The sequence below is a fragment of the Eublepharis macularius genome, chromosome 1 (assembly GCF_028583425.1).
Source record: "Eublepharis macularius isolate TG4126 chromosome 1, MPM_Emac_v1.0, whole genome shotgun sequence".
Lineage (NCBI taxonomy): Eukaryota > Metazoa > Chordata > Lepidosauria > Squamata > Eublepharidae > Eublepharis > Eublepharis macularius.
This window is the reverse complement of record NC_072790.1, coordinates 41,645,459-41,672,505: the sequence shown is the minus strand read 5'-3', so window position 1 is coordinate 41,672,505 and position 27,047 is coordinate 41,645,459. Positions and strand designations below refer to the sequence as shown.

Sequence of the window (27,047 nt, the reverse complement as noted above, 5' to 3'; positions counted from 1 at the left end):
ATATTTCAAATTTCCCTAAAGTTTCCATTCTTGCCTCCTCATTCCTCCAAAAACCTTCTGGAAATGTTACATTTCTATACATTTGTGACTAAGTGCAATCCTAAGAAGAGTTACTCCAACCTAAGCCCACTGAAATCAATGGGTTTAGACTGTAATAGCTTTGCATAGGATTGCACTGTTGCTATCTTCAACAGAACTTCCATTCTACTGAATGCTTGGTTTTGAAATAATCTTACAAAGTTGCTTGGGATTAAAAAAATCAAACAAATAAATGTTTATCCAAAGGAGGAAAATGTGCAAATGAAGGTTTGCAACATCTCTTGGGTTCTTTGCTTTCATGCATTCTATTTTAAACAAGATGAGGACAAGATGTTTGGCTATCTTCTAGTAATGAAACTCAACAAGAAAGTGAAATATGATTCCAGGAGACGGCAAAATTCAAAATTATTATTTAACTGTGGTACTAATGATTCATGATGAGTATTCATGCTTTGAAGTGTCCTTTTAAGAACCCTTGGAAGGGACAAACTGTTGGTAAGCTAGAAGCTGAAGCATCAAGATGGGTAATACTCTGCTGATACAGTTCCTGCCACACACTGAGAAAATAACCAGTTCCTCTTCACACCCATTGATGTGGGATACCTCACTGTTGACAAAGAATACCTTGCAAAATGCTTAAAGTGAATCACTGCTATAAACAGGAAGCTCACCCTCTGTATTTTGTAATGAAAACATTTTTTTTATATGGATGGGGCACAATATCTAAAAACTAGACATTTCATAACCCGAATACAGTGTTGATTAATGTGTCAAAACTTGTGCCAGAGAAGAATATGTAGTTTGCAAAAACCTTTGGGGTACTATAAAAGGGGTGGGGGCTTAAAATGGGACAGTCCTAGAGTCTCTCTACATGAGAAATCTTACACAAGGATGCTTAAGTGTAGGGAGACTTGATGTTAGCCGGGAAGCATCGTTTTAAAAGACAGAGCCAAAGGCTCTGTCAATTTCACCTCTCTACACAAGGGTAGTTTTAAAAGATAGAGCCTATGAAGATCTCTCCTCAGAGGATTTGTTAATTTCATCTTTGCCTCCCTGAAGGCTCTGTCAATTTCACCTCCCCTTCCTGAGGCAAAGAAAGCCTTGTATTAGTTTGTAGCTCACATGTAGGTTGAGAGCAGGGCCAGCTGTGCCAGGGGTTAGCTCAGGGCTATAAAAGAATAGCATCTATAGCATTTCTCATATTTTTGTTGTATAAAAGATTATTCACAAAAACAAGCAAAATCTTTGGATTTAGTTTCACTTTTTGCACGTAAGGCTTCAGTGCAATATATAATGTAGGCCTTCTGTGAGCAGAAGGACACCTTGGATGCCAACCAAGAACTTCAGTCATCACAGACTGATTGTCTGAAAAGGGCTTAATTCATGTGATTGTACATACAAAGAAATGTAGATAAGAGGCATTTAAAGAAACCAAGCCGTATATTCCAAAAGTTACTGCAGAGTATCATTTTAGAATGAATACTTCATTCCAGAATGAACTTGTACTTTGTTTGAAGTTTCAATATTAAATTTCGATATCCAGTCTTTGCTACTCTGTACCACTACAGATGTTTTAGAGTGAATTCTCCACGGGGAGGATCAATGACTTTGTGGTTAGAATAACCATGCAGTCTTTCAATTGTGCTGGTGAGGCATGGAGCTCCTGTGGCCAACTGCTATGACCAGCTACTCTGCGGTAAAGGTCCGGATGAACGTACACAGTACAGTTTTTAAAGAGCGTGTACGTTAAGTCCATCGTTTACAATGTACAATAAGGTAGGGATTAAAAGGAGGGGATACAATAGAAAACATTCCCTTAAAACATACAAAATTTCAGTGCAATCATGTTAGATTGTTTGCATTCAAATATTTGTGTGTTTCAGTCTTGTGATGTACCAAAAACTGGAATGAAAGGACAACACTGAGATGATTACGATGAATTCGTTGAGCGATAATTCGTTCATTAAGAAAAAACAGTGGAAGGAAGATACAGTCTGGTTTACTGGACCAACAAAAAGAAACCTATGCACACCCCTCCATACACAACCACCAGAGACTGGGTCTACGTATGTCTCTTTTAAACCAACACCTTCATTCTCTCTCCATTTACAATGTAATATAAATGGCCATCAATTTAATATTTTGGAACATACTAATTTACGGACATTTATTCCTAACTAGCAGCTTCCGTTTTGATATCCAGAGCACTGTGCTACAATGAATTTTTAAAAGATTCTATTAGGAAGTATTAATCTGTAATTTACATAAACTTCCTCTAAATTTAATATGCTTTTCAAAGCCTAACAGAAAGAGAGTAGATTACTTCACGTTCCACCACCACCGCAGAAAAAATGTGACTTGGGTTCTCAAAGAAAAATAATATAAGAAGCTCCTTCAAACAGTGACATACAAAAAGAAATCTTTAAAGTTTGCAAAAATAAATGAAGTGTGGGCAAGCTTTGATGGCTTATTTGAAATTAGTGATAGAGATTGCTATGCCTTGATTAGAATTTCTTGGGATGGATTAGATCTTGCCCACCCTTTATTTTTCCTTAAACTGGCATTTTTCTTTAAATGAAAGCCTGCCAACAGTCCACTCCACATACTTTAATCTTACGATGGCGTGACCCAAAAATCATAATACTTTTGCAGTAATAGGCAATATTGCAGAATATAAATAAGTCAGTGTTTATGATACTATAAAAGAAGCTGTTCATAGGTAGCATCTGCACAACTGAGTCAAGAAAACTAACCATTAGGAAAAACTTATGAGTCAACGTGTCAATATTGGGGCACTGCAAAGGAAAAAGCAACATTTAAAGCAACATCTAAAGATTCTGCTAATGTTTACTCAGCATGTATAGATTGTTGGTTTTTAAGCAAGATGACAGAGTGCTAAGCCTCTTTCTTCCTTGCCATCTTAAACACTTTCATATGAGCACGTGAGTATGCTCACAGAGCTGCATACACAGATAGAAAAATACAGCTGTAATCTAATCTATAGCACTGTAACTAGCATTGTGAGTGCTATAACTTCCACACAGCATGGAAAATCAGCAGACCCATTTGGATAACTGGCAAGGGAACTGTTTTTAAAGTTTACTTAGGCTAGGTAACAAGTCATATATGTGTGCTACACTTAAGCAAGAGAAAGGCAGAGGCAGTCAAGGAATGCATGCTAGACAGCTTTAAGGATACCAAAACTGAGAATAATGACTGTCGAATGTTGCCCGCAACTCTCCAACCAGTTACCATCCAAATTCCAACCATCCCTTTTGTATTAATATGGTCAACAGGGGGCATCTGTATCATCAGATTCATCTGTACAATTATGAATGATAAATGAATGAGATGTTACTATCTGTCGTACTGAAACTGATTGCTCTCAAGACTAACAGGACACATTTAATTGTAGAGGGGTAGCCACGTTAAGTCCGTTGTAGAAAAATAAAAGCCCAGTGGCAACTTAAAGACTAACACTTATTGTAATATGAAATTCTATAAGTAAAAGCTCACTTCTTCGGATATGTGAAGAGACGGTCATTTTGGGAATTCTTATAGGAAAAATTATAGAGGCGGAGTAGTTAAGGCAGAGAGATATCTGATATTAATCCCATCAAAACCTTTTAAGTATAATTCCCTGCGTAAATGACTGGAATGGTTAGTGGATGTCAGCTTGGATACATTTGGTCCAAATATATACCTGAAAAATATCTTATTGGTATTTCTGGATATCCAAAACTGTATTCAGTCTATTGCACCATTTATGATATGCACTATCTTGGTTTTGCTTCCTTGTCTTCTACTTTGATAATCCTAGTCCTACTGCAATGTTCACTGGATGTCTTATTCTGTCTGACTGCATTGTTTTTATATTTTGAAGTCCATCTTAAGTCTCAGCAAGAAAGGTGGACTATAAATAAATATTATTCTGAAACACATTTTAAATTAGAATCGCACCCCTGGTTTTAGATTCTGCTCTTATTTTAAGTATTTAATAATAACGTTTGATTTATATAATAACATTCAATTTATATACCACCCTTCAGGACAACTTAATGCCCACTCAGAGCAGTTTACAAAGTATGTTATTATTACCCCACAACAATCACCCTGTGAGGTGGGTGGGGCTGAGAGATCTCCAGAGAACTGTGACTCGCCCAAGGTCACCCAGCTGGCTTCAAGTGGAGGAGTTGGGAATCAAACCCAGCTCTCCAGATTAGAGTCCCACGCTCTTAACCACTACACCAAACTGGCTCTCATAATAATGTACTACTTTGTTGATGCACGTCACCTTCGACATAAGTCTTACTGAAAGGCAGTATATAACTATTCTAAAATAGAATAAGATACGTTTTATATGTCGGTTTATTCCCATTTGTCAATCCTATCCACATGAGTTCAAAACATTCTTTGAAGAATTATTCCCACCACAGCAATTTTTGAAGAGATGACTTAATATAAAAGGATAGAAATTCACCAAACTTTGAGACAGAAACTACATAAAAACTTTACCTGAAGTCATCTTAATTCCCCCCCCCCAAGCTTCTAACAGCATATCCTGCTTTTTTGGGGTCATGAGCTTACAAATTCTTAAGTTCTACTAGTAGTTTGAAGCCTATGGGATTTTCCCAGTGCCAAAGTGTTAATGTTTGCCTTAGAGTCTGACATTTGACCACAATGATTAGCAGCAATTTGACTAAAATACCAAGGGGCCTCCTGTTCCATTTTCAGCCTTGAAACCCCAGAAGACAGCGTAGGGATTGCACCAGAGTGGTGGTGCTTAAAAGGCTGAACATTTTAAATGCAAAAGTTGGTGATAAAATAGGTTAAGAGCAAACAGTTGGGCTCAGATTCTAAAAAATCCAATTTTAATAGACAGCTCAAGACTGGAGGCCTTGAAGAATTTCTCCAATTCTCTGGAAATGCCAGATAAACAACAGACGTCACAACAGCTTCCACAGTAGTTCCTCAATATAGCTGCACCAGCTTTGGGGAGGTTCTGAATTCAATCATGAATTACTGAATTCATTGTTCCAATACAGCCCCCTTTGTTTGAACGGAAGGAGCTAAAGCGTGTTTGCTACAGCATAAAAATTACACACAGACACAGGGCTAGGGAACAAGCAAGAAGACACCAAAGCTACAATGCAAATACACACACACACACACACACACACACACACACACACACACGTGTGCTTTCATTTACAAGGATCAGATTCCAAACTCTGCACATGTAGTGGGGCTTTTCCAACTCCCCTTTCTCACATGATGAAGCGAGCTCTGATTCATGAAAGCTCATGCTCGAAAATTTTTTGGGAGACTTTAATGTTTTAACACCGGCTGGCTTTTTAAAATGGTTGCTTTTAAACATTGCATTTTATGAATATTGTGAGTCACTTTGGGGACTCCGGTCAATCAAGCTTCAAATACCATCTGTCAGCCCAAGAAAACACGGATGTAAAGTGTATGTCCTTGTGTCTTCTCATGCTTTATACATTACTGTATGTTGTCCAAGACATAAAAGGTGATGCACATCCTCAAGTAATCATTTCCCCCAAATGGCCTGCCCTGTTCATGCCTACTTCTAAGTATATTGGTGTCAATATGGTGGGAGTGAGTAACACTCAATGATGCAAACACAAAGGGGAAAAACAAACAAACAAAATACTTGTTACCAAACAGCCAGGAGCAACTGTAATGACCAACTTATGGTGCATGCTACTTTTTTCATAGTAAACTTTAACTTTAGAAGACAGAGGGTCCCTAGGATAGACCAATTCCATTTTTAACTGCACTCAGATGTCATATACAGACCCCAATTTGTTTACAGTGTACACAAATCTGAAATCCTTGGCCTCAAGCCTTCTTCCCTCCTCCTTTGTAACCAAGAATGAAGATCTTGTGGATTAGAAAATCTCTAACTCTAAATCCTGTAACTGTCTGGGTTTTGCTAAACACTTATTCGTTCAAACCGTTTTATGCGGGAGAAAGCACAAATATAAAACGGAAGCATTCTGACAAATTAATTCATAGTACCTTCAACGATTTCCATGTCATGAGGCACTCGGCAGTGCCCTGCATGACTTACAATCCAAACTGGATACTGCCGATTTAGGCCACAGTACAAAGCTTGAATGAATGTTCGGTAATAACCAGCAAATCCCGGATTGCCTGAAAAAGAAAAGGAATGTATTAAGGATGCTGACAACAGCACTATTGCAGTTGAGAAACTATAAAATAAGAATTAACATTGCATACCATTAATATTTGCTTCCGGCCTATAACTTTGATACTGATGTAGTGGTTGGTTCCCTTCCCCAGGCAAAAAAAAAAAAGTGCTGCTAGAATACCAGCTACAGAGACCACTCTAGCACCAAAATGTATTTAGAGGCCGAAAAAGAGATACTGCAAATGCTTGTACAACATCTGACAAAAGCTCTGGAATTGATGTAATAATGAAGAAGATCTTTCAGCAACATGGAAGATCAAAGCAGCAATTCAAAGATATAACACAGCTTGTCCGCTGACAGATGTGCTTGCATTTTAGTTTTTTGAAATATAATGCATCAAGGTGTTTCATTGGCAAGAGACAGGGTTTAGTTCAAACAAATGTATTTTTCTCCTAATAATATTTTACATTATTTTAAAGATGTGCTTGTCTTTTTTTTTACATTCTTGATTCCTTTGAAAGCACCACAGAACACCTCCGAAGATTTCATACATTTTCACACCTCCGCATTAATTCCACTGGAAAGCATATGAAGTATCGCCTTACTTCAATCATCAGTTCAACAGTGAAAGTAAGAAGTGTTTATATAACCTTCTCAAGCTTTGTGTTCAATGCTGTATATAGCTTATTGCACCTGTGACTAATGCTTTTCAGAGACAAAAGGAGATTTTATCCCTGATAAGTGGAGTCACTATCTGAGATTTACTTTAGTCAGGAAAACAGAGATAGGATCATCAAAAACAGATCTAGGAAAGACCCAGGGGACCAGAGAGAGTATCTTTCTCTTAAGCATCTGTTCAAGAAACAGATCTTATATTTAGGTCAGTTGTAACTGCTTCTAATGTCAAAAAATGCCTTAAAGGGATAGAAATAAGAGCCACTGACATGAATAAACATTTGAGTGAAGGAGATAATAATGGCAGAGAGAGAATTCATCACCTCAAAAAATAGTTAGAAAATTAGCAGAGCTCTCAGTGTATTCCCTGCTACATTTCTAGTTTCAGTTCATGTACAAGAAAATTCACGTACAAGAAGTAAACGCAGTGGGCACTACTAGAATCAGACTTCTGGAATAATAATAATAACAACAACAACAACTGATTTATATACCGCCCTTCAGGATGACTTAACACCCACTCAGAGCCGTTTACAAAGCATGTTATCATTATCTCCACAACAATCACCCTGTGAGGTGGGTGGGGCTGAGAGAGCTCTGACTTACCCAAGGTCACACAGCTGACTTCAAGTGGAGGAGTGAGGAATCAAACCCGGTTCTCCAGATTAGAGTCCTGTGCTCTTAACCACTACACCAAACTGGGTCTCCACCCTGGCTCTGCAGAGGCCTCCCAATGCAGACTGAAGTTACAGGTGGGCAAGTATCCCACAGTTTATCCGTTTTTGCTTTCATTCTTCACTCCCTTTCCCTCAGTCCTTTTTGGAGGTGTAGTTCATATAACACCTCACAGCAACAATGTCAGACACTCTGGGAACGGCCGTATGCAGAATGTACTGGGAGCAGAAATAGAGAATAAAGATGGATGACACTGCATCCCTCCTTCCCCTCAGCTGTCAACGCATTCCTCTCCCCACCATCAACAGGAATGACAAATTAAGGTGAGGCGCATTTGGGAAGGGTAGGTGGGAATTCTTAGGCCCGGAATTGCCATCTGAGCAAGAGACAAATTTGGCAGATGGGAAGGCCACTACGTACTCTGAGCCAAAGGAACTTTAATCAGCATCTCTCAGATTAGTCAAATATAGTGATGAACGGTGGAACATAAGACTGTTAAGAGAGAAGTCTAAAGGTTTTTAACTGTACCACTGAACAGTTGTGTGATAGAAAAAATATCCTTGTCCCTTGGCAGGCGGATACAAGGGGCCAAACAACCCCGCTCAGGGATGTTTATTTTGGACAGTGATCAGAGCAACACAATATTACTCAAATGCCTGATTCTGGAGGACTAGAATCACAGGCCACAATGTAGAATCCGGCTCACCCATGGAGTTTTTGCTAGACATAGGTGGGAAATAGTCTTTCCTCCGATGTAACAGTTAATCATTTCTAGGCAATTTGTTATACTAGCATACACTATTCCATAAACTTTTAAAATGACTACACATTTTCATAAATGTTCACCATCTTTCTTAGCCTTGCAGTACTGTCAATTTACCTTCTTAGTATGAAGAACATTACATTATTTATGTATATTTATTTGGAGGACTTATTATATCCTACCTTTCAGACTAATTAGGGCTACCAAGGTGGCTAACAATTAAAAACAGAGTAGTATAAAAACACATCATAAAACACATTAAAAACCAGAACTAAAACATACACACATGCCCAATTCGACTTACATACCATCTCTCCACCATATCTGGTGCCCAAGGCAGTTTACAGCATCCACATAAAAACACTACTAAAATAAATACAAACATTAAAATCGGTAATACAATATTCAAATAGAAATACAAACAGAAACCAATAATGCAACAGAATGCAAACGTTAAAACCCATAAATCTAAAATAACAGTGCCGTCACTAAATCCTACTCCTGCCCACTGTCTATAATAAATAAATCATATATTTATTTAAAATAATGGGGATTTTTGAAATGAACATGTGTAACCCAGCACTTGACATTTACATAGAGCTTTTCAGAGTTCGGAACACATCACACACACACAATCCCAGTCATCTTTGCAATAGACCTATAAAGAAAGTTCTGTCAGTTTCAGGAGATAAATAGAATAAAACCAAGAGAAGAGGAGATCATTTAAGGTCATTCTTCTGCAGAGGCAATGTCTGAACCCAGGCATTGCAGGTTTACATCTCAATTGTTTAGCCACTAGCCCTTCCTTTCAAAAAGTGTTCATGGTTTTCCAAGTTCTACAGCTGCACTGAGATTCTCTATAGCAATTTCTTTTGAGCTTTCCCAGGGTTAATGAAGCCACCACAAAGAAAAGGCTACTCTCGCGGGGCCTGCTCACAGGAAGGCCAGAATAAAAGTCTAAAATAAATAAATATTTGATATCCAATTTCCATTCCATGGCCTCAAGACAGAGGCACCTTCTTGTTTGACACTATCATGGCAGGGCAAAGCAGCAGCCCAAAGATTACTTGTTAGAGAAGAAAGAGATGAAAAACAGCTTTTATAAAATGTAGGTGATAAAAAGTGGGCATATGAGAAACAGGGCAACTACTGAGACAGGTGGTACACTGAGCGATACTATTATAGGAGCCAATTTACAACTCAAAAGTGAAACCTAAATCCTGTTGGACGATTCACATGGTCTCTGAAAATCTGAAGGAGTTGCAAAGGCACAAGAGGTTGAGCAAATTTAAGAGAAACAAACATGCCCACAAGCCACAAAGTATATATGGAAATCCTTGTAGGGTTTTTTTTTTAAGTTAACTTTGGAGTACTATTACAACAGCATCGCAAAATCAAAATGCAGAACAGTTTCAAAATAGTGATGTTTAAAATCTTGGGGAAAGCTGCAGACCATTCAGAAAACCGCTGTAATAATTGCTTTAGTGGCAAAGATTTCAACCACCTTCTCCTCTCAAGATGCTAAAGATTTCAATTTGAATAAAAATTGAAGTTTCCTTGCTTGAGGAAAACGAATCTGCATTTGGCTACAAATCAACCACCGGAGGAGAAGCAACATCCAGCTCCCCTGCGTTCGTATGTGGAAGCCAGCCCACACAGATGTCAGAAGAATTTAAACGGTGCATGTACAGAACACAGCAACATTCTCCCACATGGAGACGTTTGCGAAAGGTAAAACATGTGGCTTCCATGACAAGCCTAGCTGAGGAATTTGAGGGCCACTTGCACATGATATTTTTCTTACACGTGGAAAAAAAAAAACCCTGAATATTATAAGCAAAGACAGCATGTCTGTTTTGTTGCACTGGCTTCCCCAAACATGGATTCTCAGCCTAAATTACCTCACTTCTTGCAAACAAAAAAACAGGACAGCCTAACGTTCTATGACTCTGAACTACCTAGAGCAGCATACTTAACTATGAAATATAAAAGATACGCACATACACAGTTTGATTCATTCTGAGAGCTATCTTTCTTTAGAGTCGTTACATAAAACGGCATCACGTTCCTTCATTAACACTGAAGAAATTACAGCCTCGCTCGAACTGTCAACTATTGGGGCACATGCCCAGATGAAAAATATACAACGTGCATTGGATCTATCATCTGAATCAAAACATTGTGCATTAAATATTATACTATTTTAAAGAGGGGTAAGTTTCCCTGTTTCAAATCAACACACCCCCACCAAAAAAGTCAAGCAATACAAACGAAATGAGGCATCCCCTCTTGTTTACTACAAGTTTTAAAAAAAATGCAAGATGCTTGGCTTTCATTTCACTGTCACGCAACTGTACAAGATCAGGCCAAACGGTTTCTCAAAAGAAACCTTATTATAAACTTTAAAAGTGGTAGAGTTGCTATTATATGTAAATGTTAAAGTTTCTAGAAATTTGTTAGAGGCAGGAGGTGGAATAGAAGGAGACAAGATAATCATGCCCTCAGACCTAGCCCTGGCTCCTCAGAACAAGTATATAGATACGCACAGAGTGGTAAGCGGCAGTACTGCAGCCCAAGCTCTGCTCACGATCTGAATTCGATCCTGGCGGAAGCTGGATTCAGGTAGCTGGCTCAAGGTTGACTCAGCCTTCCCTCCTTCCAAGGTTGGTAAAATGAGTACCCAGGTTCCTGGGGGTAAAGTGTAGATGACTGGGGAAGGCAATGGCAAACCACCCCATAAAAAGTCTGCCAAGAAAACGTCGTGATGTGACACCCCCCCCCATGAGTCAGTAATGACTCAGTGCTTACACAGGGGACTACCTTTACCTTTTTTAACAGGCCTTTATGTGTGCTGTCCCATTCTATCATCCAAGGACTGATAAGATGCCACAAGCTTACCCATCGCCCCCTTCCCCACACACCTTCTAGTGTGTGGGCATCCTTCTCTTTCATGATTGCATCCCACCATACTTTGCTATGACATCCAATCATGGTTATGGCTCATATTCCAACCATGAACTGCACCCATGGTTGGAAGTAGAACTGCAGACCATGCTTTACAGGCAATCCTGCTCAGTGCCAATCACAGCTTGTCCAATTTGGATGCCACATCAAAACTATGGAAATGGAATTAAAGAAAACTGGAGTGGAAGGGGAGAAGGGACACACATAAGCTCATTGCATTTTACCACTACATTCAACTGAACCAAAATTATTGTAAACAATAGAAGACAAGCTAAAATAAAGAAGCTGGTCAACTATGGTGCTGCCATCACCTCAATAAGGTGGGGAGATCTATCACAGGAGAAGGTACCTATGAAACACTCCAATCTACTAACACTAGTCTGATAGCATTGGGGAAACATGATGCTGAAGAAATGGACTGTTCAAATGGCTGGTTGACATGCTCAGAGCTGAATAAAACACATCCTACCTCTAAAACAGAAGGCTAAAAATTTCATGGACTGAACACCGATCTCATACAGCTCTGGGGAAGTTTAGTAAATAATTAAAATTCTTCCTTGTCCTTCACATTTCTGAAATAACTCTATGTTAAAAAGAACAACAACAACAACAACAAAAAGCTCAATTACAGTCCCCTTCAAGTAGGAAAAGCATGTGCATAAAAGAGCTGTTAATTGCTTTTCAATTAAATTCTTGTACACTACCGGAGGCAGTTTTCAACACAGAACAAACCTAAAAAGTTAACATAACTTTCCTGCTTCCCCGCTCTCACTGCAATCCACAGATCTCCACAAAATGCCAATCCTGGGAGACAGAAAACCCTGAAGAAACTACAGGGTGGGTAGCAAGGGGCGGGGGGGGGGGGTAATACAGTGGGAAGAGAACCGCCAGTTTAGTCTGGATCTAACCCAATAAAATGTCACCATATATAAGTTTCAAAGATAAAACAGCGGCAGTAGTATATCATAAATAAATTCCAGCTAAAATACCAATTAAAAATAACACATTTAACACAATCCAGCATAAAAGCAGTAATTTGCAATTCCAGTATGAAAACAGTATCATGAGAATAGATATTAACACTTTTTAAAAAGCCTAAATTAAAAGCTTGCCTCAATAAGCCAAAATTGGCACTAGGTAAAAGGGAGGGTAGTCCAGGGGGCCATAGTAGAAGAGAGACGGCCCTTCAGAGTCATCTTCCTCACCTCTGATGATAAGAGCTGAAATCTGAAATGATTAATGTAATGCTCATCAAGTTCCTAATGCGGAAGAAAATCCTCAAATTTCCCTGGTCCCAGACAGTTTGGGGCTTTGTAGGACAATAGGAACACCTTCTGTTTGAAATAAGCACAAGGGGTGCACTGAATTAATTCCAAACTGAAGCAGATTGCAAATGTAGCCACAATTGAAATTACCCTGTTTTATGCACAGTGTGTAGGGGTGTGCATCCTGAAAAGATTTGGGTTTCTCGCTTCGGGTTTACCTGAAGTGGGGGAAAAATTTGGAAATACCATAATTCCGAAGTGGCAAGCCGCTTTGGAATTATGGTATTTTACTCGCTTCAGTATGGTCCGTAAATATTTGGAGCATACTGAAGTGAGGGGGAGCAACTTCCCCTCCCCCCCGGTGGGTGCATGTTTATGAGTGAGAATTACCCTGGGAAACCTGAATCAATTATTCCTGGTTTTGTGGAATGCCTGCTAGACATGGGCACAAATGAAAATACAAATCAAATTTTGTGACAAATCGGGCTGATTCGTGTATCGCGAAAATAAGTTTCGTGGGGCCGCATTTTTCACAAAATCCATGGCTTTTTTGGCCAATCCATTTGATTTGTGAATGCTCTGTGATGCCAGACAGGCTGGCGCCGATCCATTAATTCCCTAGGCAACATAGGCCCAGAACATCTGCAAACCTTTTGTTGCTGTGAAAACCCCAATCTTAGCCCACATAACCTTGACAGGCAACCTGCCAACCTGAAAGCTGAGCAATGCGGGTCTGTGCAAGTTTACCTGGGAACTGTAGTTGGAGACACCTTTCCCTCTCTGTTTCTCAGTTTTTAAGAAAGGGATGGTGGAGTAGCAGCGGCAGCAGCAGGCTCAGCAGCTCCTTCTGCCACTGCTTGCTGCTTGCCAGCTTCAGGAACCCTTCCCTGACTCTCTACCTCCGGTCCTCCTGCTGCTCTGACATGCCTTCCCACTTATTCCTGCCCCCAAACTCCCCAGAACGGATCCTAAGCAGATCCGCTCTGTTCGGCTTTTCCTTCGAAAACCCAAGTAGATCCGTTCCACTTGAATTTTCTTCCAGCAGCGGCAGAAAGCAGGAGGACAGGAGAGAAAAGTCAGCAAAGAGAGCTTGAAGAGAGCTACTTGGAGGGTGGCTGGAGGAGAGCCTGCTGAAGTCTCCCTGTGAGTTTGGCATCTCTGGGTATAAAGGGGGCCATTGTAGAGCCCCAGGATCTGACAAATCATGAACCTAATGAATCATTTTGCGAAACGGGACAATTTAGTGAATGTTTGTGTTTCATGGAACGCAATGAACCACGAAACTCGGAATTCGGTTTTTTCCCGTTTTGTGCTCATCTCTAATGCCTACAAGCATGCTTGGTTCTATACAAATGCATGCACTATGTTTCACTGAATTCCAGGGTCCTCATATTCAAACCACTTTAAAAACATAACATTAGTTCTCTTCTACCATTCTTTACTGAATTAGATCTATATTCCACATAACACGTGTGTATTCTCTTTTCAATACAGTCTCAGCTCAAACAACTAGCTTGGTATACAGAAAGGGAAGCTTGGACAGAGATACAGGAGGCATGCAGGGTTTCTTGTGCACTTGTGGGCATCCTTATGGCGCTCAAACAAACAGGAGGGATGGGAGAGATGTGACTTTTCAAACCCTATGGAAACCCTTGCCTTGACCTGGATTGACCAGGCTAGCCTGATCTTATTAGATCTTGGAAGCTAAGCAGGGTTGAAGACCACCAAGGAAGTCCAGGTTCATTACACAGAGGCAGGTAATGGCAAATCACCTCTGAAGTCTCTTGAAAACCTGACAGGGTCTCCATAAGCTACCTGCAACTCAGTGGCACTTTCCATCCCCACGGAAATCTTCTGTATCCAGATGCTGCACACACGTTCAGATACACCAAGACTTAGTATGCTAAAGGCTGCCTTTTTGTGTCAAATTGACTGGGTTCTTATGATAAGAACAAACTGAAATACCCGGTTTAGGGGCTGTAGTACTACCAAACAGCATGTAGTACTACCAAAGCCCTGCCAAAAGAAAGATCTGTTATATTAAACCAGAGGGTTACATTTGTCATTCTTTGCTGCCAATGAATGCTACTTATCACTCAATACAATCCTTCAACAAGTTGGCATCTAGACAGGTTTTGGATGTGTCATTCTTTGCCTGTTTCACATAGTGAGCCACTGAGCACAAGTAACTCTGTTTGAGGAAACACCCAATGATTCTGGCATACATCTCCAACCTTTCTAAAGCCAATCCCTGCCTTTCGCTATTTCGAACACTCTGGTTATAGACCATGTAACAATTTACACACAGGAGAGCCGTTCCAGATTTCTGAAAGGGAAACAGACAATATTTTGGGGTGGGGCCCAAGATTCAGAACAGACCTGCTTTTAGAAACAGTCAAGACTAAGCTGCAGAAAAACCTCTCATCTTCAGGAGTTTTAAATTGCTTTCATATGTCCGCGATAACCTGAGACAAAGGTGTTCCTAAGATATAAATGTTCAACAAAAGCTCTCATCTCAACACAGTTCAACACTATTTCAATAGTTTACTACAATATAAAGTGCTCAGTGCTAAAAGTGCATTCCATAATACAAAAATTACAAAGATTAATACATCACAGTACAGAATTTGTAATCAATGAACTATAGTCAATTCATAACCAAAGTCAGTCCATACATGCAACTATGCAGTCCATACAGGTTTCCAAATATTATTCTGTTGTTTGTTCAATAATCGGAGGTATAGACGTCTCTTATTGTTAAAGATACTGGTTCAGTCCGGTCACACTCCATTCATAAGCCTCTAATACATCTAATTCTGTATTATGATGTATTAATCTTTGCAATTCTTGTATTATGGAATGCACTTCTAGCACTGAGCACTTTATATTGTAGTAAACTATTGAAAAAGTGTTGAACTGTGTTGAGACGAGAGCTTTTGTTGAACGTTTGGGTTGTGGTGCTCTCGAGTGTAATGGTTCTTTGGGTTACAGTTCCTAAGATATAAACATGGGAGGATGGACTGCAACTGCCACCCTCCCTAAATGGTCACCTATCTACACAGAGTAAATGAAACCCAATATTTCTGCCCCAGGCTAGTCCCTTAGTAGTGCACACTCATTTAAGAAAGGCTCTACAATGCGAGCAACAACAGCCTTTGCTTGTGTTGTTTTTGTCCACGCAAATGCAAATGGCTTGCTTGCCTACCTCTATCATGGAGGAGGGGGATTAATGAAAACAATATTGTAACCAGCAGCTCATCAAAACAATATGAATATATATATATATATATATATATATATATATATATATATATATATATATATATATATATATATATATATATATTTGAGCTTTATCTTTCAAAACAGCACCATCTTCTGGCACATCTGTTTGCAAGCCAAAGTCAGAAAGCCCAATCGTCTCGTTTTTCAGTGTTACATTCTGTTTCATTTGCAATAAATGCTGCCTACAAAGCACATATGGGAAGGACTGTGAACAATAAACACTTCCGACTCCAACATTAAGACAGCTTCTGCGGCAATTTTTCCAGCAAAAGGAAACTGTGGCTTTTTGCGCCCCCTTCTCCCAAATCGTGCAACTCCACGGTCCAACACTGAAGTTTAAACCCATAGTGGTGGCAGTGAAACAGAAAACGTGGGGCAACAATAAAATAGATCTGATGGAGAGAAGGGAAGGAATAAGAGTTTTACTAGAGAAGGGAAGGAATAATAGTTTTACTAGCCTTCCTAAGAAGCCACCTGCTTCTTATTTCTCCACATTTTTCATGAACTACTACAGAAAAATGTAGTAGACAACACACGATAAGAGAAACATTAAAATTTTCTTTTTTGTGAGATTAGGGAATGTGGAACATTATCTAGGGTAGGGGTAGACAACCACTAGCATGGGTGCCAACACTGGCACACCAGACCATTTTGCTTGGAACTCAGAGCCAGATCTCTGCCCATGGAACCAAGGTAGTGGCTGCAGTGCTGAGGCTAGTGGTGTGGGAGAAGGCCACAGAGATGACTTATGTCCATCATCACCTCCCAAACTTGCACAGACACCAGTTGAATCTATCCCTGAAATGCTGGCTGTGTTTCTAGAACTTCCTTGGTCCAAGTGTATCTCCAAGTACAAACCTTGTTCCTCCACCCCACATTTTTTGTTGTTGGCACAGCAACATCTTATTTATTTACTAGCAACAAAGCCCATTATGGGAAAAAATACAATGGGCTCTAGAAAGGGGAGGGCAGGCAAGCAGGCATTCCCTCCTTCTCTGTCTCTGATACTGGCCAGATGAAGGTGGTGGGGCAGGCATGGCCACCTCCTCTGCTGCTGATCACGGCTGGGTTAAGGGGGGAGCAGGCAACTCCACCTGCTTTGCTTCTGATCTGAGCTGGGTGAATAGTGGATAGGCATTGCCACCTGCTCCGCTCCTGATCCCAGCTGGGTGATGGTGGGGGAGCGGGCATTGCCACCTACTCCACTCCTTATCCCAGCTGGGGGAAGGCGGAGGGCGGGTATTGCCCCCTGCTCCATGCCTGATCCTAGTTGTGTAAAGGGTGGGTGGGCATTGCCACTTGTTTTGCACCTGATCTTAGCTGGGTGAAGACAGCAGGCTGGCATTACCATTTGCTTTGCTTCTCATTCCAGCTGAGTGAAGGCAGGGGGTAGACATTGCCACCTGCTCCACTCCTGATCCCAGCTGAGTGAAGGTGGGGCGGGCATTGCCCTCTCTCTGCTCCTGATCTCAGCTGGGCGAAGGTGCGGGGTGGGCACTGCCACCTGCTCCATTCCTGATTCCTGCTGGGTGAAGGCGGGGGGCAGGCATTGACACCTGCTCTATGCCTTACCCTGGCCTGGGCTTCCTGCCGTGGCATGCTCTCTGGAGGTCTAGCTGCTTCATCTGGGCTTTCCTCCACAACAGTGCCCTCTGGAGGCGCATCAGGGTAGGAAGTGAGTTGTCTTGAATACGCTTAGCCTTTTATGTAGTAGGATATTACTTTTATTATTTAAAATATATGCCTCCTTTCCACCCAAATAGGTTCCCAAAGGCAGCAAACAACAGATATTAAAACAGTATTTCAAATATATATAAAAATATATATTTATGTTTTCTGTGCCTCCAAGTAGCCTGTGACTTTGGAGACCCTATGAATTAATGACTTCCAAAACATTCTATTATTAACAGATATTGCAAACTGGAGGATGTGGCTTCCTGTTTTGAGTCACACCATCACATTTTAGATTTTCCTCTTTTCCTACTGCCTCCCACTTTTCCTAGCATTATATATAAATATATAACAGTAAAATAAAAGCATAGACATGCAAACACAACCAGGGAGGGGGCCCAATAAATGTCTACTGGGGGTATGCCAAATGAACCAAAAAAGTCTTCTCCTGCAGGTAGGAAGACAATGATAGAGGGAGACCGGTGAATTTCCCTGGGGAAGGAGTTCCAAAGAGCCCTTCTTGGGTTGCCACCTAGCTTGCCTCAGATGTTGGGGGCAACCAAAACAAGGCCTCCAATGATGACCAGAGCAGACGGATGGGTTTATATTGGAAAAGGCAGTTCTTAAGGTATGCTGGTCCCAATACCAGCACATTCACAGATACACGTTGCATTTTTTCTTGCACTTAATCCAAAAAGCTCAGCTACACCTGCATCAACTACTGAGGGCATGCTCTTCCAATATGAATTAGGCCCAGATTTAACTTTACCCGTTAAACGTTATTTTCCCTGTTTTTGCTGGATTTGCTTTACAAATAACTGTCAAATGTATAGGCTCCAACAATACCACCCACCTGCGTAAATCAAAGAATGAAACATCCACTCTAGGGATAAGCCTATTTAGACCAATTAGCACCCAACTCTGCATTTTTGGACCATGTAAGTAAGATTCTCTAAGTAGCCTTTTCAGCAGAAGTTAATGGTGTCAATTCACAGAAAGAAGAAACCTGAGAAGCAGGACAAGATGTTTCTATTTCAAAAGACATTTGGAAAAGTTTTTATTTTAAAGTGAAATCTCTTTCGATGCCAAAATTCAATTGCCTGAATGATGCATTGTTTTATTTGACATTTAATACTGCTGCTATTTTAAACTATACGGTTTTCATGAATTAGCTAAGGTTTTTTTAATTGTATTACTGCTAATTCTTTTATTTTTGTAAGATGCCTTGGAAACTATTCATCTACTGGAAAGAATATATAAAGTTATAAATAAATAATAATAAACTGTAAAGGCTTAATGGAAAAGCTAAGTATTTGTCAACCAGGTGCAGAATCCACACTTTGAAAAACAACTGCTCCATATCCATTAAAGAACTACAGACTAATTACAGGATTCTGTCACTGGGACATGTATGGGAAATTTTGGAGAACAGATATAATTTCTTTGTATAATTAATTAACTATTGTTTGCTCCCTTGAAAAACTTCTAAATTAAGAAATCCTTGCCTATGATAAAAAAAAACAAGCTCCAAAATTTAATTACATAAAAAATTGAATGGAATGTTGAAGCTGACATAGATATCACACCAGGACAATAATCCTCAAAACTACTTCAAGAACCAATGGAACAAACCAGCACAATGTTATTCATAGGGGCCATTGAATATCCTTGTATTGTTTAGAAAAGACTTTTCCTGTGGTAAATTCCACTGAATAGATCTGAGCAGGGCTTTTTTTCTGGGAAAAGAGGTGGTAGAACTCAGTGGGTTGCCCTTGGAGAAAATGGTCACATGGCTGGTGGCCCCGCCCCCTGATCTCCAGACAGAGGGAAGTTTACTAAACTCCCCTCTGTCTGGAGATCAGGGGGCGGGGCCACCAGCCATGTGACCATTTTCAAGAGGTTCCGGAACTCCGTTCCACCGTGTTCCAGCTGAAAAAAAGCCCTAGACCTAAGGAGGATTCTGCATAGACTACCTACGATTGCTCTCTCCATCACTTAATGCCTGTATTGTGGCACATTTCTGGCACCAAGTTGTGGTTCCCATTAAGGAATATTGTGACGATCAGTTATGGATTGCATTCAAAGGTTTTCCCCCAGCAGATATGCACTCCCAAAAGTGAAGGGGAGAAGTGACTTTCACCAATTCCGCCCTCCTGTTACAGACGACTGCATTGTGTCCAGTGCTCTTCCCAATACCCCTGGGAGCATTATTTCAAAGTGTTGCAGCAAGAGTGAGGAGAGGGCAGAAATTCTGTTTCACAAGCAGCATTCTGCTTGCATTACTTTGGATCCAAGCTGACTAATCAACATTTTATGTAATTTTTGGGATTTGTCCTGTGGGGAAGAGGGTCTTTGCTACAATGCCTGAGAAAATTCATTATAAAGAGAATAGTATTATAGTCGTGGAACTTTCTAACTAACATTTGTACAGGTTTGGAGGTTGCTGAGCTGGCAATACGTCCATTGATATTTTACAGAAAAAATAAAATGAAGAACAATGAAACACAGTCTGCACGATACAGATCATGTTATGAATTAATAGACTTTTAAGTCTCACAGTTTATAAATTTTGATGTGGCATGTTTATCGGCTTCACATTAAGTTTTTAGTGGAACTGCACATTAAGATCCTCCCCCGCCACCAAGCTTCAAGAAAAAACCAATGAGGTCCATCATAAGCAACATGGCCCCTTTCCAGTATTTATTTTATTTGCATCTTTACAGTAATAATTGAGAATAATTGTATGCATTAATGTATATAATTGTATATATTAATGTATATAACCATCTCCCACAAGTGTTTAAAATGTTTTTTCATTTTATGTTAGGAAAGTATATTGATGTCCTTCCTTTATATGACATAAGCTAAATCTAAAATGAGAAAACAAGCACGTTGCCAGTAATTATGAATCCTCACCTCAAAATATGGAAATCTAACTGGAGAATTTGTTCTTGAAGAAAACCCATGCTCTGATTTAGGTATGGCCAAGAGCACAGAGCTGCCATTTATCCAGTTCTGGCAGGCAACCTCCTGCCAACGCTCCACATCTCGCTGTCCTCATTCAATACAGCAGTGGGGCAGACATGGGGAATGGCATCAATTGATGCTGGGACCTCACTTACCGCTTCTGGACAGGAAGTAATGTCACCACACTCTCAGAATTTTCAAATCTCTATGGTAAAAAACATAGAGAATAGGAAATGTGGAGAGAGCTATGAGGTCACCTCCTGTTCTGAAACTGGAAGTCACATCTGAGCAGTCTCTGTCCCTCCCCCACAAATGCTCCTGGGGGTTGCCAGCCAAGGGCTGGCCACATTGGGGTTTTGAGGACATGATCTTTTTACTTTATTTCACTGAGACTCTTTTAGAAAAAAGAGGGTTGGGATGAAAATATTCAAAAAGTTATGGCACCTGAGGCTTTGCACTTAAAGCACTTTCTACCAGCAGCGATTAAATCTTGCCATACCTATCAACATAAATACAACCAGATGGCTCAGTGCTATGCCATCATATCTTAATTACAGCTCCTTGCGTGGAATAATAAATGAGATAAATCAGTTATACACTTTTGCAAGTGGCTATATGCACCCAGCCCACAGGCAGTCCACTGAACTTACCAGCTGCAGTTGTAAAAAACAAACAGGGTATTGTAAATAACTGCTAACCACAAGTGTTGCAATATACCAATAGGATAATAAGCCTTGCAGCACAATGATGGAACAAGATCATGAATGCAGGGTGTGATCAAATCCTGGTAGACATGGGGGACTGATTTTCATTGATTCCCTCTGTCTTGCTGCAGACCCCAGCAGGAGCCAAAACAAACATGAAACAAAACAGCACACAGTTTTTAAAGATAATTCCATTCTTTTTCTTGTACAAACCATTTTAGATCCACATTTGTCCTCATCCTCGTTTGTTGTATATATGACACTGTTGCACTGTTCTCTAACTTTGTGATCCAGTTTTGTTCTACTGTCGGCTGTATTATTACACACTTTTATTGTACAGAGCATACTGCTTTCATTGCGCAACTCTCTAATTTTGTAATCTCATTTTATTGCATTGTACAAATTACAATGCAATCATTTTATTGCGTTGTATAAATTATATTGTCCTGACAGTATTGTTCCTAATTGCATAATCTGCTTTGAGTCTCAGTGAGAAAGGTGACAATGCATGAAATAAATCTCTGTCTTCTTCTAGATCTTCTATCGTCCTGTCCTCTTCAGTTACGTATTTCTTGGAATAGTTCCCTTTTTCTTAGAATATGCCCGAGGGAGAGAATAACTCTTTAATGGAAGGGAGTGGACTCACCTGGGATGACCAAAAGTAATAGTTTTGGAACATGATCCTTCTCCCAGAGATTTTTCCAGGGGCCACATTTTAAGACCTGAGTAGCTGCTCCGCAAATGCTGGTGAAATCTTCATGTACTGGGATCTGCTCTTCCAATATGGGCTTATTACCTGCATCTAAAGAAAGTGAGAAAGTTTATAAACATAACTAATTAGGTATGTATAATTAACCTCTACAACACATGCTTCTGTGTAACCATTGAAATCTCTCTTGTTTGACTAAGGAAGACAATTTAATTATCAATGGATTATTTCGCTTGAATATCCCACACTTTATTGGAAAGCAACTGGCTTGCCTGGAGCCTAATGCAGGCACGGATCAGTCCACACTTGCTTAGTTTCAGTGTTACGGCATTTTATATTCCCAGTTCATGCAGCGGGATCAGTTTCATCACGTTCTTACTGATAGCACTAACAAAAAGCCACTTGGGTTATCAAACACTGCAATAATTACCTAAAAACTATAACTTGGCAAGAACAACACTTGCCAACAAGTTCACTAAGAAAACTAGAGAACTGACACTGCCAAATTGGGTGTAATGAAATGTGCTAAGCTTATAGCTTCACATACTGCCCATTCTACAGTGCCAAGGGAGAAATCAGTGCACATTTTCTCTGCACACTAACTGGCACCACTGTAAACCTTTCACTCCCACATTACAAAACGTGCCACCTTGTTGAATGTGCTGCCCAAGCATACTGATCAGAGTAAGAGCAGTCATAAGACACAGATTTTAATTTTACACTTGTCAAGAGAAAAAAATGTATATTCAGATGTAATAGTTGAACTACGAACTTTTAAACTGCAATATATGTGTGTGTGTGTGTGTGTGTGTATGTATATAAATAAATATACATATATTTATTATACATAATATAAATATACATTATTTATATACATATATGTATATAAATAAATATATATGCATATATATTTATATATACATATATATATATATTTATATATATACACACACACACATGCACACAATAAACAGATACACATATATACACAGGTAGGTATGTAGCTAGACAGACAGACGAAACCAATTTCCTTATCAGGAAAACTGACTTTCTAATATAATCCATACCCTTTCAATGCCAGAATAAGAAAATGAATAGACCTAAATGGACAATCACTATATTGTACCAACTGAGCATGTAGGTAGTGACAAAGTTCCCACATTAGTAGATAGTGAAAGGAAAACTCAAACGTGACATTGTAACAAAAGCATAAACAAAGCTACAAATAGCATGAGAGGACCTGGCATGGGGACACTCTCATGTATTGTTTAATATTCTGTTTGGTGTCAGATCATCTGATTAATGATCAGGCTTTTAAAATGTTTTGTCACTCAAAGGCTGCCATTCTCCCTTCTTCATCCCAGAAGGCCAAAGATCCAACCCAATATCCAATTTACCCAGCACCAGTTTGGTGTAGTGGTTAAGAGCACGGGACTCTAATCTGGAGAGCCGGGTTTGATTCCCCACTCCTCCACTTGAAGCCAGCTGGGTGACCTTGGGTCAGTCACAGCTTCTCGGAGCTCTCTCAGCCCCACCCACCTCACAGGGTGTTTTGTTGTTGTGGGGATAATAATGACATACTTTGTAAACCACTTTGAGTGGCGTTAAGTTGTCCTGAAGGGTGGTATATAAATCGAATGCTGTTATTATTATTATTTTATCTTTTCAAATCTGTCTGACGTTCTACACAGGATGCAAGAGAGAGGCCTTAGGATCCATGTCTCAAACATTTTTTTCTCACCCCATCCCCCTTTCAAAAAAGCAAAACATCAAGCTCAATAAAGAGTTACAGAGAGTTCAAAAGGTTGCACACTTTGTATTATTTTGGTTGGTCCTAATAAAAGGCAACACATTGCTTTTGTTTTAAATGTTCCCTATGGTGTTTCTCCTGATGCTGAGACATTTTTTTTTAAGGAACAAAATACATTGTTGCACCTGCTGGGGAACGTCAGCTTGCTATTACAAATGGCATGTTTGTTTCTCTATCTTCTCATTGGGTTGGATCCCATCTCGGAATTCCACGAACGAAAGAATGACTTTCCACTCTGTCCCAACCCCCAGGAGCAGTGTGGGAGGTGGAAATTAGTGAAAACTGCCCTCCCTCACTCCCCCAGATCATTTTGATGGGATTCAATCTTTTATGTGTGTGTTCTACAAATACACAAGAAAAGATGAAAAGACATTTAGACCCAAAAAAATCCCATAAAAACCAAGCTGCAACGCAGACTCAGGTCAGATACATCCTAATACCCGTAATGGTGCCTGGAGAGGCAGCTCTTCATCATTGAACTTGTCCCACCAAAATTTCCACGTGAAGTTTTTCAGTTTTCCTACCATCGAATCAGTTGCAGGTGGATATCAGGGAGATTAATCTAAAATCGATGGTGGAAGAATATGCCTTGAAAGAACATGCCTTGATCGGGAGAAATGACGGGTATTAAATATTTTAAATAAATGACTAAATCTGAACCTCTAATCCTACACACAGAAGGAATACCCAGGTCACATTAGATACCTGGTATTTAATGATGCAGTCACCAGCATTCCCACACTCAGTTCCTGCTTTCTGGCACAGCAGTTGTTTGAGGGGTCAGTGGCAATATTTATAGTACGTCCGGGAGATTTCTATGCTTTATAGAAGCTGTGCTGAGTTTACTCTGTTATCAGCCACATCAGAGGACTGCCAACTTTTTTTTTTGGTGACATGGCTCCTTGTGACATGGCAATTTAGCAGTCTTTCTGCTGTTCTCCTCTACACCGGTAAAGACATCATTTGATACCTTTCTGCCTATCATGCAACTGATTTAATCCACAATAAACGTGACAGCAAGGAGAGCTGGCAACAGAAAGTGCCAGGATGAAAAGAGTTCTCTGTCCCTTTGGCATAAATAAGCATCCTAAGTAGTCAGCCTTTGACTGAAGTTAAAAGGGAGGTGGGATTTACCTACATATGGGACACGGCTGACAGAAGAAATCTCCCTTTAGGACATTCAAAACTAATTTCCTCCATACTTGGCACTCTTATGAGGAGTTGGTGGAAAGAAAGGAGAATGGAGTCTATACGCTTTGTAAGAATGTAAGTAGTGTGGGGTACTACAGCAGCTTGTGAAATGAGGAAACATAAGCGTATCTTATTGAAACAAAACCAGAAATGGAGAGGTTCTAAGAATATGCGTAGGGAAGGGGAGAAATCAGTGCACAACAGCTAGAGTCTAAAAACAGGGAACATGATGTTAAACATTTAATACAAAAATCTCAGTGTGTATAAATTAAACCAAAGCCAGTCAGTTGTCTCAGGACCTTTGCAGTCATTGGCCAGAACTCTAGGAAGTAGAAGTAGCTTTACTTTCTACTGAGCAGTTGAGGAGAAAACTGCCTGTGTACTCCCACTGCATCTCCCACAAATATAAAAGGGCTTGTGACTAAAAAGAGAAAGAGAACGTGTGTTGAAAATTCAGGTCTGGAAAGGCAGACCTGCCCAGGAATCAAGATCGTTTTTCAGTGGCCTGAAATACCGTGGGTGGGTAGCAGAGAAGGCCTTCTCTGTGGCAGTGCCACAGATTAGGAATTCCTTCCCATGCACCCTTCATACAGGAGCCTCTTCTAGTCATGCTGCCATTTTGTGACTGGATTTATATATATATACACACAGAGACAGACAGACAGACAGATATGTGTATATAAATACATACACATGGCTGACAGGAGAAATCTCCCTTTAGGACATTCAAAACTAATTTCCTCTATACTTGGCACTCTTATGAGGAGTTGGTGGAAAGAGTAGAAGCTGAGGGCCACCTTGCTGGCTGAAGAATTTGGGTTTTAATCATATTGTTGCTATTTATGTCTTTTAATTTTTAAAGCAGAGCTACACTCTTCTAAGATTAGGAAAAATGGACTTAGAAGGATGCTATTCTTCTTAAGATGGCACTGTTAAAGTTCGGCCCACTTTGAGAGTACAAACTTTAATTTTTACACACTGAGATTTTTGTATTTTTTTAACATTATGTTCTTTACGCTCAGGGAGGTGTGCACTGATTTCCAGCCTCCTCCCCAAATACCCTTAGAACCACCTACATTTCTGGTTTTGTTTCAATAGAGCAAGATCATGTTTTCCCCAAAGGTTGGTGATGGAATCATCATATGTTTTAAATAAACAAGCATTCCTAAGAGAAGCCACCCCCTGCCCCATGTTCCAGCCCCAAACAAAGGTTGCTTTGCCCCCTGGAAGGTGAGTGTGCATTTCTTCTTATTTTTTTTAGAAAATGGCTCAGGGTTGGGTCACAAAAATACAGTAATTTCATACCTATAAGTAATATTTGTCTGCCACAGAGCTTGTCCTAGCACTCTAAAGTGGCAAACGCTTTACATAATACTGGGTAATGGTGAGCTCTCGGAAGAGTTATACAAGGTACTGTCTTGGGAGGGATGCTCCATAGCAACCCAAAGGTTGGCACCTTTTTTCCTACACGCCTCTCCCATTTTATTCCACAAACAGCCTCTCAGCCCTTCTCCTCAGAAGACGGGAAAGCTTCCCTGGCTGAGATGCATCCGTTAAAGGCATAGAGAGAGGAGGAGGGAGGGAGCGCCCAGCTGAGCTACCCGTCCAGTTCAGATTACTGACTGTTCTTCGCCCTGTTGCGACACAGTCCAGAAGTTTCCCTTTCGAGTCTTCCTAGCAAGCCTAGTTAGGATGCTCTTTTCCTCCCCGGCGGCATGAAAAAGAGCAACGGCTGAGGAAGCGGGAATGTCTTAAAAAGCCCCAAAGGCGAACCAGAGGCGGCTGCAACCCAGCCCCGAAGGGCCCCTTCCTAGCACGTACCTGCCCCAGTCACTCGCTCGCCGCCCAGCATGTCTGAAGCCGGCACGGCGGGCATGGCAGCTCTCCCAGGTCGGGCGGAAGCAGCGGCCGGCGAGACGAGAGAGGAAAGATGGAAGCTGAACCAGCGGTACTTCCGCCAGGATGGGAAGTCGTCGCGTGCTGGGCGGCCCGATAGAAGGCCAGCCTCTGCCTTGGGAGACGGAGCCCGCCCCGTTTAGGAGGCGGCGGCAAGACCGCCCGCCCGTCCCTGGGGATTGGGAATGCCTTGCACTTTTGTTTCTGTCTGAAGCGGAATTCCTGGAAGAGCTCTTCTGGTTGAAATTCTGCAGCTG

At 40.5% G+C, this 27,047-nt stretch overlaps 1 protein-coding gene across 1 annotated transcript in view; it reads right to left on the bottom strand.

Moving 5' to 3' along the window:
* LDAH (lipid droplet associated hydrolase) overlaps positions 1-26,794 on the bottom strand; it is a 114,869-nt gene extending 88,075 nt beyond the window's left edge. Inside the window, exons 1-3 of the mRNA XM_054992747.1 lie at positions 26,716-26,794; positions 21,831-21,986; positions 6,082-6,216 (exon numbers count right to left, since the gene is read on the bottom strand). Of these exons, the coding sequence (XP_054848722.1) occupies positions 6,082-6,216; positions 21,831-21,986; positions 26,716-26,770 (346 nt within the window). The 5' untranslated portion in view covers positions 26,771-26,794. The remainder of the gene's footprint in view (positions 1-6,081; positions 6,217-21,830; positions 21,987-26,715) is intronic.
* Between the last annotated feature and the right edge of the window lie 253 nt (positions 26,795-27,047).